Source organism: Mirounga angustirostris, unplaced genomic scaffold (assembly GCF_029215605.1).
Source record: "Mirounga angustirostris isolate CCGP_5_RB_7025 unplaced genomic scaffold, mMirAng1.0.hap1 SCAF_10, whole genome shotgun sequence".
NCBI lineage: Eukaryota > Metazoa > Chordata > Mammalia > Carnivora > Phocidae > Mirounga > Mirounga angustirostris.
The window spans coordinates 3,696,795-3,708,206 of NW_026991718.1; the positions used below are offsets into that span (position 1 = coordinate 3,696,795).

The 11,412-nt window shown below is 55.5% G+C and overlaps 1 protein-coding gene across 1 annotated transcript; it reads right to left on the minus strand.

Moving 5' to 3' along the window:
* Positions 1-1,561: 1,561 nt before the first annotated feature.
* Positions 1,562-11,138, minus strand: CUNH2orf50 (chromosome unknown C2orf50 homolog). Its single transcript, XM_045883936.2, has 4 exons — positions 11,091-11,138; positions 7,664-8,082; positions 3,656-3,695; positions 1,562-1,756 (listed from the first exon to the last, which is right to left on the minus strand). The coding sequence occupies exons 1-4, from the start codon at positions 11,136-11,138 to the stop codon at positions 1,565-1,567; spliced, it is 699 nt and encodes a 232-aa protein (XP_045739892.2). The 3' UTR covers positions 1,562-1,564.
* Between the last annotated feature and the right edge of the window lie 274 nt (positions 11,139-11,412).

Genomic DNA, 11,412 nt, shown 5'->3' on the forward strand with positions numbered 1-11,412 from the left:
GGCAGAGAAGTTCTGGATGATTCCCTCTGGTCTGCATGGGCTCCGCCACCAGCATCTGCATTTAACCTCAACTTTTCCTACCTCCTGGGAGTTCCCAGAATATCTCTTGCTTCCACCCTCTCTCTCAAATGGAAATAAGACCCCATCTGGATCCCAGGCACCCTGCTCCCCTTTCTTGCTGTGGCTGAGCCCAGGCGCAGCCCCCCCATGGCCTCCCCAGAGCACAGAAGCGTGGAGTGGGTCTGGGTCACAGGTCCCCAGGGGCGGCCGGCAGGACCTCAGCTCGGTGGGCTCCTCCCGGCTTGGCTCCGGCCTCACTGTGACCACCCAGAACATCACACAGTAACGAAGGAGATGGAGAGACTGACCCGAGGGCTGACCTCCCAGCAGCCCCTGTGTGAGGACCCACATCTTCCCTGCATCGTTCACCGGGATGCTACTCTCCCTCCCAAGAGAAGGGTGTCCCCGGCAAACACACCCTCATACCATGGTCCAGGCGCTGCTCTGAACGGTTACACATGGTAGCCCATGTCATCTCCACGACAACCTTCTAGAATCAGTACTTTTATTATTTCTGTACGTGGTAGGCAGAAAAATAATCCACCAAAGACGCCCCTGTCCTAATCCTCGGGGCTTGGGAATATGTTACCTTACACGCAAAAGGGGTTTTGCATCCTGGTTAAATTGAGAACTGTGAGATGGAGAGATTATCCTGGATGTCTTAAAAGATGGAGGGAAGGAGGCAGAGAGAGAGAGAGAGGTTTGGAGATTGGAGATGCTACCATTCTGCTTTCAGAGATGAGGCAGCCACAGTCCAAGGAATGTGGGCAACCTCTCTCGAGAAGCTGGAAAAGGCGAGGAGTCTGATGCCTTTCGCCTCCAGAAAGAAACGCAGCCCTCGCGCACCTTGATTTCAGTCCGGGGGGACCCACTTTGGATTTCTGACCTCCAGCGCTGTAAGATAGGACATACGTGCTCTTTGCAGCCCCTTGGTGAGTGGCCACTGTGATGGTGGCAATAGGAAACCAGTACACCATGTCTGGGGCGGGGGGATGGCGGCACAGAGGGCTCGAACAACCTGCCCAGCGTCACACAGCCGCTCAGAGTCAGGAGCACGATTTGAACCCAGGCCGTCTGCTCGTGACCACAGACGCAGGGCTGCCTCTCACGGGTCCCGAGAGGGAGTCCCCAGCCCTGCCGGGTCCAAGACCAGGGGCAAGCTCCTGGAGTCCTTCTTTTTTTTTTTTTTTTAAAGATTTTATTTATTTATTTGAGACAGAATGAGAGAGAGAGAGAGAGAGAGAGCATGAGAGGGGGGAGGGTCAGAGGGAGAAGCAGGCTCCCCGCTGAGCAGGGAGCCCGATGCGGGACTCGATCCCGGGACTTCCTGGAGTCCTTCTAATCTCATGAGTGAAAACGGGCCAGTGGAGCCCTCGGCAAGGCTGTGCGGGGGCCCGGAGAGAAGGCAAGCCCGGCGGACGCGTGTGGGCCGTTGACTGGGGCCGAGGGCCCGGCTCAGCCCCCCTCAGCCTCCCCGCGCCGCCCCCACACCCACCTCCGCCTCCTACACGGGCTGCAGCTCGGCTTCCAGCTTCTTCTTCCGGACTCCGTCCACAAAGAAGAAGTCCATGCCGATGAGGGTTTGCCCCAGGGGCGTGTCCACCCTGCTGCCCACCACCTGGTTCGTGGAGTTGGGGACCGTGTCGGAGAAGAGAGGCACATTCTCCAGCAGCTGCACAGGCTCCTTCTTGTTGCCCTGAAGAGAGGGGACAGGTGGTGTCACAAGCTGCCCGGAACAGGGGAGAGGCGTGCACGCGGCCAGGCCCTCAGCAGGGACGGGAGGGGAAGGGGGCAGGTGGCCTCTGCAGGCACCAGCCCCCAGCTGCCTCCACCCCAGGTCCGCCCCAGAAACGTTCCCACATCGTAACCGTCGGGCTCCACGAGCCTCCACGCCGTGGGCAAGTCTGCGCAACCCCCCCTGCCCCCCCGCGTAGGGAAATGCCACACGCCCCGGACCCAGCTGCTCAGACCCCTCAGTCACTGTCCCGACCCCCGAGGCAGCCCGGGCTCCCTCTCTAACTCCTGGTTTTGAACTTTATCTTAGTAAGACCGTGGCTCCTTTCTCTCCAGGACGTGTTTTCGAGGTTCGTGCACGTTTTTGCGTGTGGCTACAACTCCTTCGTTGTCCTTGCCACACGTTACGCGCCCTCGTGTCGCTTGTGCGAACATTCCACGTTACGTACCCACCCCGCCACGGATGGCATTTGGGTCTGTTCCCGGCCTGGGGGTCCGAACATTCGCGCACATGGCTGGAAGGTGAATGAGTGAGTTACTGCATGAGCTGAGAACAATCTGATGAGCCCTCGCGTCAGGTGCACTCGGGGCTACCCTGGGGCAAATAGGGGCTACAGGACCAGCGAAGGAACAGAAGGAACAGGATCTGCGCTTTCCCCTGGGAAATTCCAGGCCGAGGGGGCCCCACACCTTTGGGCGTGATGCAGGTGTCGTGGTCAGGTTGCTAATCCCTAGCCCTTGGCAGGGGGACTCTGTAGGCTGGAAGCCCAGGCCGGGAGCTCAGTGTAGGATTTCAGGTCTCATGAACGACATCTTCTATCCCAGGGCAGGCAGCAAGCCCACGGGCTGGGAAGGCAGACGTTAAACCTTCCCCTAAAGCTGGCAAGGCGTGGCCACTGCCTGGGATGACTTGGCACGCTGCTCATTTTCCAGGTTGGTTCTTTGACAGTTCTTACAGCCAGATTCATCCAACATCCGGTCGTTTATCCAACATCAACTGAGTGCTAAATATTTGCTAGGTGCTGGGGGGTAGGGCACGGCTGGTGAGTGGGGTACAGCGGTGAAGCTGGTTTTGTCCTTTCTCTTAGGGAGCCCACAGCCTGCTGAAATGGATCACTGGAACACAACAGGCTATATCAAAGGAGTCGGTTGGATATGCTGGCGAGTAAAGAAGAGAGGGATCTGACCGAGCCTGCTCAGGAAGGAGAGATTTCTGGAAGGACGCACTTGAGTGATGAATAAGAGTCCACCAGACTGACAAGGTGGGGAGGGCATTTCAGGCAGGGGGAGAGCATGCTCGAAGGTGTGGCTAAAATAGCATGTAGGTCAGCGTGGGGAGGCAGGCAAGCTTAGATCATGGGAAGCGTTGTGAGCCACCCTGAAAAGTGCAGGTGTATTGAAGGATTTTAAGCAGGGGAGAGATATGGTCAGTTTTGTGGTTTAGGAAAGTTGTCCTGGTAGCAATGTGGAGTCGGATTGGAGGTGGTGATATTAGAAGCAGGGAATTCGTTTCCAACGTATGTTCCGCCAAGCTCATCTCCACATGGGGCACCACCCCCCACATCACTCTGGACACATGGCTGACATCCTCATATGGGGGAAAACATTACCAGAAGCAGACACCTATCATTTCCAGTTGGTTCATCTTAATAAAATCTAGAAACATTGGGGAAAACTAATATCTAAATGCTCTGAGCATTTTTTTCCCCCAGACCCTGAGTTTCTTGACACAAGACAGTGTATATTTTTTTGTCTCTGTCCATTCCAGCATCCAGCACCCAGTAGGTCCTCCATAAACGTTAGATGAATGAGCACACATGCCCAGTGCAAGTGTGCATGTCAGGAACGTCGTTGGCCTTACCAGGGGGTCATAGTCTTTCAGGAAACTCCAGTGCTGAGCCCTGAAAAGGAAAACACGTGGGCAGTGACATATCATCCCATGACATTTTTTAACAAATGGCTTTCACTATGTCAGGTGAACGAGTCAATGCCACCGATGCATTTATTACGTCACAGGGGAACTAAAGTAATCCAGTGAAACAAACACCCCAAACCAACCAAGTATTTATAGTGTGGCCTCCACACCGAGCAAATATCTCAAGGATTAGTGACGTTTCCCGGAGTGGGATGTGTGGTACCAGAGGAGGTGGCCCGTGATGGGGAACGCAGAGCTGCGAGCCCACTGTGTGCGTCTGCATTTTCGGAGCCACGTGGGAGCCCTCAAGTGTTTCGTGAAGAAAAACCTCACTTTTTTTTGTAGCCTCTCAGTGTGCACAGCAGAGGACAGTGGGGACAGGGCAGGAGACCGGGACAGTGACAACGAGAAGGGCATTTTACCTGTGCTGCTAATTTAATTCTCATTTTATTCTGTTTTTAAGAAGTTGAACAATTCTGTGAGACTTAAAATAAAAACAGGCTTCTCTGCCCCAATCCTCATAGCCCCCGAACCTTACAGCGTCTGGTCACGTTTCCAGCTCTTTTGCTGTTTCTTTGGGCCCATCATGGAATGGTAAATCCAGGTTGCCATTTCTTGGGTTTTTGAAACTAAACATATCTGTAGACTTTCTATTATGGGAGATTATGAGTTAGCTTTCTTGCCCCTTTTCCCTTTCCTCATTTCTTCCAAAATTATTGTATTATGGATTTGGGCTGAACTGATATGTATTGTTTATATCTTTAGGATTCTGTAAATACTGTTCACTGAGCAACTATCTAGGATCATGGGATCCCCTTCCCTTCCTTGGACAACTTGGAATTTTTTTCTAGGGTTTATAATCCCCCTGGTTTTCTTAGCTTTCTGTGTACAGATCACTGATTCCAAACTCTCCAACAAAATTGTAAAGCCTCCCTGTGTGATCTTCCACACAGTCAAATGCAACAGGTAATCCACCGGCTCATTCACATTTGTTCTCTAGAGGCCACTGTCTGGGAGACTGGGTTGCCCTGCTCCCACGAGGGTTGCTGCCCAGGACCCGCTCCTGCCATCCTGACCTCCCCTTAGGGGTCTCCTCTTTCGGGGTCCCGGGCCTTCCTTTCTTGTGTACTCTCCTGTTGTGGAGCACATCCTCCAGAGTCTGTGCATGCGTGCATTTCTTCGGTTCTAGAAAATTCTCGAGCACTTTCCTCCTCCAAAATTTCATCTCTCCCAGCCTCCCCTTGGGGAGCTCTGTTGATAGGTATGTTGGATCTTCTTGCTCTGTTCTCTAGGGTTCTAATTCTTCTTCTATGTGTTCCCCCTCCTTGTCTTTCCGAGTAATTGTGATGAATCTGAGTTTATGAATGCGCACTTCAGTTGTGTTTTGTATTTCAGCGTTACAGATTTTTTTTTCTAGAGGTTGTTTTTGGTTCTTTTCCAAGTTGCCTCATTGTTCCGTGCTCAGACTTTGAGCGGAGCTCTCTGTCTTTAGCCTACCCTCCTGAGACGTTGGGAACCTCCCCACCTGACCCTTCCTGGGGCCCTGTTCCCTCATCTGCTTCCCCTCTGCAGTTGACCCTCGCGTCCCCCCCGGCCCATGCATCTCCTCCCATCCTCCCCAAGTGTCCTGACCCTCCCACCCACCGTCACCCCCTCTTCTGTCATGTGGGAGCCATGTTTCAATAGCTTCGGTTTTGAATTGACAGAAGGCAGGGGCCTTGACCTCAGAGCCACACTAAGACTTAGGGAGAGCCAGCGAGGTAGGAGGTGGGAACACCTGGTCCCTGTCCTCGCTCTGCTTGCTGCCTGCTTTGCGGGCTCTGTGGCCCTGAACGAGGTCACTGTGTTCTTGGGCCCTCAGTTTCTCTATCCAGAAAAACCTCAGGAGAGGGGTTTACGGAGCACATCTCAGGTGCTGTAAGACCTGATTTCAAAGACTTGGTACAAAGAAGAATGTCAAATTATCTCAATACTTTTAAAAATATTGACTACATGCCCCAAAGATAATATTTTGGATAAGATACACCATTAAAATGGATTTCACTAGTTTCCCATTATATATATATTTTTTTTTAATTTTTTTTTTAAGATTTTATTTATTTGCGAGAGAGAATGAGAGACAGAGAGCATGAGGGGGGGAGGGTCAGAGGGAGAAGCAGACTCCCCGCCGAGCAGGGAGCCCGATGCGGGACTCGATCCCGGGACTCCAGGATCATGACCTGAGCCGAAGGCAGTCGCTTAACCAACTGAGCCACCCAGGCGCCCCATTTATATATATATATATTTTAAGGCTGCTTCTAGAATATGGAAGATTTCAGATGTGGCTCATACTGTATTTCTGTGGGGAGCGCGGCTCTGGATTTCCCTAAACTCTTCCTCTTGGGGTCTGGGACCCCTTTCTTCTCTGGCAGCTTCTCTCGGTCTCCTGGCTACTTGCCGTCCGGTGACTGTTGCTGGCTGTGTGCTCCCCCCTCATCTCTGGGAGCCCTTCCCGGGGAGCGTGGGTTCTTTCTCGCTCGTGAGCAGATCCACGTGTCATAAAGTTCACCCTTGCAGAGGGTCTGGTCCAGTGGTTTCCAGTATATTCAGAGTCCTGCACCATCACCGCTCTTTTTGTCACCCCCAGGAGAAACGCCCTGTCCCTCAGCGGTCACGTCCGTTCTCCCCTCCACGCCTGGCCGCCTCTCTGCTTTTCATCCCTGTGGGGCCAGTGTCCAGCTCCTGATTCCTGCCACTCCGCGGCCTCCTGGGCGGCCACCCGGCTATGTCCGGCCTCGAACACCCCACCAGCTCTCGCATCTTCACCCTGGAGCTGCAGTTCACCCAAGGATGAACCCCTGGATCATCCCACTAACGATCCAGGCTGGAGGTCCGGCCCCCTGACACCTCCTCCCCGCGCCCACATCCGCTCAGCTCCCGGGTCCTCCTGCGCAGATCACCCCGCACCAGAGAGCCCTGTCCTCGTGAACGTCCCCCCACGCGCCCCACGTACACCCCACGTATACACCGCCCACTGCGCGCACCCTACTCATAACCCACACCCAGCACACATGCACACCCCCCCACAGCCCCACTCTCTACACCAACACTGCACACACCCCACACACCGCACATATATACCCCCCAGACCCACACCCCACACACCACACACATTCTCACTCCAATCCATCAACAATTGTTGGAATTCTGCCATAAAAACATTCCTTGAATTTTTCCCAGATCTTTGGCTAGATCACATCATGCTCTTCCTTAAAACCCTTGATGGTGTCTCATTACATTTAAAAATGTGATCTTTTACAGTATATGAGATGTTCCTCCTACTGCTTATCTTGAGGCTCCCGTCCCCTCACTGACGGGTGGGCCACGGACAGTCTTTGTTTTGTTTTGTTTTGTTTTGGAATACACCAAACTCTTCTTGGCCCCTTCTCAGATTTCAGGGCTCCGCCTCCCTCCTCGGAGAGGCCTCTGTAAAAAGAAGGCGCCCACCCTCCCCTCACTCCCTGACACTCATCACACTGTACTTGTCTCTCTGCTTGCTTTTTGGCTGCCCTGGAGCCGGGTTTAGGGCTGTCTTGTCCCTCATTACAGCCTGACGGCGCGGCTCTCCTAGGAATGTCTGGATTGAATGAATGCATGAAGGGATGTCTCTCTCCTGGGTCAGAGGGCCAGGGCGTCCCAAACCCCCAATGCTGTCATGACTTCCTGGCCAGCCCGCAGCGCTATCCCAGGAGCTCCAGCTGGAGAGATTATTCCAAAGGCAGATGGGACCCCAGAGTGAAGGAGGGGGGTCACCTGGCCCCTGCCCACCTCTCCCTCCCACCCTCTAGTTTCCGGTCTGGCCCAGAGCACTTTTCCATCAACACCATTTGCCTGGCTTACTCCTTCTCATGGGTCTCTCTGCTTCCAGAAGCTTCCTAGACCCTGAATTAGCTGGGGCTCAGGCAGGGCACTCACCAGCGCTGTTGGCCCCTCCTCTCGGCCTCCAAGAGCTCCCTCCACAGCTGGTCCTGCTGCACACCATTCGTTCCCAGGGCCAAGTGCTCTGCTTCTGGGGCCTGGGGGGTTTGGCGATTGCCGGCGAGACCCCTGCCCACCACAGGGCCAGCCCGGGCCGTGGAGGAGTCTAAGGCTGACAGCCTGGTTGAGGGCCGCTGGCACCCAGCTGATGTGCTTCTCCGGAACCCAGGGGTGGGGTGGATCCCCGTGTGTGTGTGTGTGTGTGTGTGTGTGTGTGGCAGAGAGACAGAGAAATAGAGAAATTGAGAGAGACGGAGAGAGAGAGAGAGGCTCCTGTCTGAGCTCGGACCTCTCCTGGGACCCCCTCCACTCCTAACTCCAGGAAAGCCTGAACAGGGGTCCCCCTCACTGGCCCTCTAGACCCCAAGCTCAGAGTGGCTGATGCGGGCTGGGGAGAGAGCACTTGAGCCTAGCTGTGTTTCGAGCTTCTGCCTGTGTTGACTGTTGCCCGGGGGACAAGGCAGCTCCCACGTGTGTGTGTGACATCTGAACCCCGAGGGGGGGGTTGGAGAGAGTTTCTGCGTCGGTGCCAGGCCCAGCTCAGCTGCCCCTCAGCTCTGACCCCTGGCCCCCTGGCTGGAGACCTCAAAACAGCATGGAGGATGGGGGAGCGACCAAAGCCCGGATTTCTGGGGCAGTAAGAAAAGACAGGATGCGGGTGGGGGGGGTGGGGGGGGGTTGGGCGTTGGGGCCCATCCTCCAATTACCACATGACCTTGAGCAGTCCCTGTCCCTCCTGGGGCCTGTGAACTGACAATAGTCATCCTTCCAGCTCCCCCGCGGAGGCGCAGATGCAGGGCTCCCGCGAGAAGGCGGATGGAGGTGCTTTGTGAGCTCCAGAGTGGATACCCGCCGATGCTCGGCTGCCAGAGGGGTTCTGAGCAGTGGCCGGCAAGGGAAAATCAGTGACACTGTGCAGTTACTACCCGTTCTACCCGCATCAGCCTAGAGGGCTTACAAACCACCATCCTTCATCTCGCTGAACCCGGGTCCTCCAAGACAGGCATTTCCAGCCCCATTCTACCTCGGAGGGAACTGAGGTCCTCACCAGCGGGATTAAGTGAGTGTCCAAGGTCCCCCGGTTACTCGCTGAGGCTTGGCCTTGTCTTTAGATCCTCTGAAGGAAACAAGGAGAACCCGGTGGGGAGGTGGAGTCGTGTTCTGAGCCTTCGGCCGCGATTCTGCTCTGACCCAGTGCGGCCCACGTCGCTCTGTGGCTCCAGGCCCCCCTCCCTCATGGCTTCTGCCCCCAGCACCGGGCACTTCCAGCCCTCCCGGCTTCTGAATGCCCCCTGTATGTGTGGGCAGATGCACGGCTCTTTCCTTGAAACTTCCTGTGGACCCATCCGCTGGGCGTGGTGCTCCCTTCTCTGCGCAGCTGGGAAACAGACCCCCGGACAACACAGCGCTGACAAAGCCATACTCCCTGGAGGTTTGCCCGGCGCCCCTGGGGTGTGGGGACGAGTTCAGCCAATGACCCGAGCTCGCACTGGAGATTCTGCTTTCAAGCAAGAGGTGCCCCAAGGAGTGAAGAGGGGAAGAGGATTTGCCAGGTGGAAAAATTGGGGCGAGTAGGAAAAGCGTGGATGCAGGAGGGAGCACTGGTATTGGGGGGCTGTCGGGGGAGAGGCGAGGTCTGAGACTGGCCAACAGGGCCCCGGGCACAGGGCTGGCCCGATCTGTGCCTGCAGTTAGTGCGCAAGGGAAAGAACGAGAAGCCGCAGGAAAGAGCAAGAGGCAGGGGAGTACCATTGCTATGGCCCAGGTGAGCGGTGGGGAAGCCTGGAGTGGAGATGGGGTGACGGCCACCAGCACTTGCCTGAGGAGGAGGCCGAGTGATGTGACCTTCTGGGACATCAGTCCAAAAGCAGAGGTGGTGGGGCCGGTGGGGGCCGTCTTTCCTCTCTCCTGGGTTCTTCCTCCAGAGCTGGGCCAGGTGGGCTGGCATTCCATGACCTTGACGTTTTCCCGGTAAAGACGGGCTGGGTGAACGCCCAGAGCCCAGAAGCAGGCTGCCCCGGTGGTGGTTCTCTCTTCGGTGGCTGTGCCCCCAGCACAGCCAGGACAGGTCTCTACCTTGCCGAGGGGTGGCAGCTCTGGCCTCCTCGAACATCTAGAAGAGGTCCCATGAGTGTGTGTGCAGAGGGCACTGACTGCTGCATGGGACACCTCTTTTAAGGTCAACTGCAGGCTGAGGCTTGGAACAGCCTGGAACAGCCATGGCGTTTGCCCAGATACCTTGGCCCAGGTCCCCTGGCCACATGGTCCGGAGACAAGGAAGAAGACCAAAAAGGCCAGCTAGGGCATCCAGGATGACCAAGTGCCTGATGTATGTGAGGCTGAAGACTTCTGTGGGGGTTGGTCTTTAATTTAGAAGCCATTTCAGACTGGCAGATGGTAGAGGGATAGATAGAAATGTGACAAAGCAAATACAACAAAATGTTAATTGTAGAGTCTAGGTCATGGGTATATGGGTGTTCACTGAACCCTTTTTTCACCGTTTCTGTATGTTTGAAATTTTTCAAAATAAAATGTTGTGGGGAGAAAGACTTCACCTGCCAGGCCAGCTTGAACACATTCTGTTTCCTCAGTCACTGAGCCGGAAAAGTGTCCAGATCCACTCTGGGTGGGTCTCCCTAAGTCCAGCCTGGGGGACCCCCCCCCACAAAGGGAATCAGGACACTGGGTTCCAGTCCCAGCTCTGCCAGTGACTTGCTGGGTGTCCTTGAGCAAGTCATTGCCTCTTCCACACCTCACACCTTGAGATGTAACTCTATATACAACCTTCCAGGACAGGACAAAAATCCCTGGATTTGGGGGTTGCTGGAGCTGTATTTTAATGGATTGCTCCCAACCCCAAGAAGGACTTTAACGTAGGTTCTGGTAGAACCTTACATCCTGGGCTCTGGTGTGCAGCGACTCGCGGGGCCCCCGTGGGCCAGGTGGCAGCAACTTGGGAGAATTCGCCAGGCTGAGTGAGGCTCCGCCCCGCGGGGCAGGTGTGGGTGGGGTTTGTTCGAGGAGCCCCGCCAGCCGCCTGCAGACCCCGCCCCTTTCCGAGTTGGCCGGCGGAGGGCGGGTCCCTCGCTGGAGCTCCCGCTGCAGGGCGGGGCCGAGGAGCCGCAGGGAGCGGGTCCAGCAGGTGTGACGTTGCCGGGCAGAGTTGGGAGCAAGCAGAAATGGGGGTCAGCAGATGAGAGGCAGGAATGGGGTGCAGGGAGAGGCGGGGCTCCGGGAAGGCGGGGGCTGCGGTGGGGCAAGTATGTGCCTGTCTAGTTCAGGCTTCCCTCCTGTCCCCTAGATCTCCCCTTCCCAGATGAAAAATTTGGCTTAACACCAACCTCCGTTGCCCCCATGCACACACCCTAAAGGCCTTATAAAAGGTGGTGAAAGCCGAAGGATTCAGGGCCATCGTTCACACTTTTTTTTTTTTAAAGATTTTATTTATTTATTTGAGAGAGAATGACAGAGAGCACGAGAGGGAAGAGGGTCAGAGGGAGAAGCAGACCCCCCGCCGAGCAGGGAGCCCGATGCGGGACTCGATCCCGGGACTCCAGGATCATGACTTGAGCCGAAGGCAGTCGCTTAACCAATTGAGCCACCCAGGCGCCCCCATCGTTCACACTTTTTCAGCTGCTCCTACCGAGTCCCCAGAAAGTTCTGAGATGAAAACAGTATCATTCAAG

What these genes read in the sequence shown, in the direction of transcription:
- CUNH2orf50 (XM_045883936.2), bottom strand. Translation starts at nt 11,138, where the DNA reads ATGGCCCTGAATCCTTCGGCTTTCACCACCTTTTATAAGGCCTTTAGG. An exon ending in AGGAGGGGCCAACAGCGCTG is followed by an intron (nt 3,696 to 7,663) that starts GTGAGTGCCCTG and finishes TTTCCTTTTCAG; the next exon opens with GGCTCAGCACTGGAGTTTCC. An exon ending in TGAAAGACTATGACCCCCTG is followed by an intron (nt 1,757 to 3,655) that starts GTAAGGCCAACG and finishes CCCTCTCTTCAG; the next exon opens with GGCAACAAGAAGGAGCCTGT.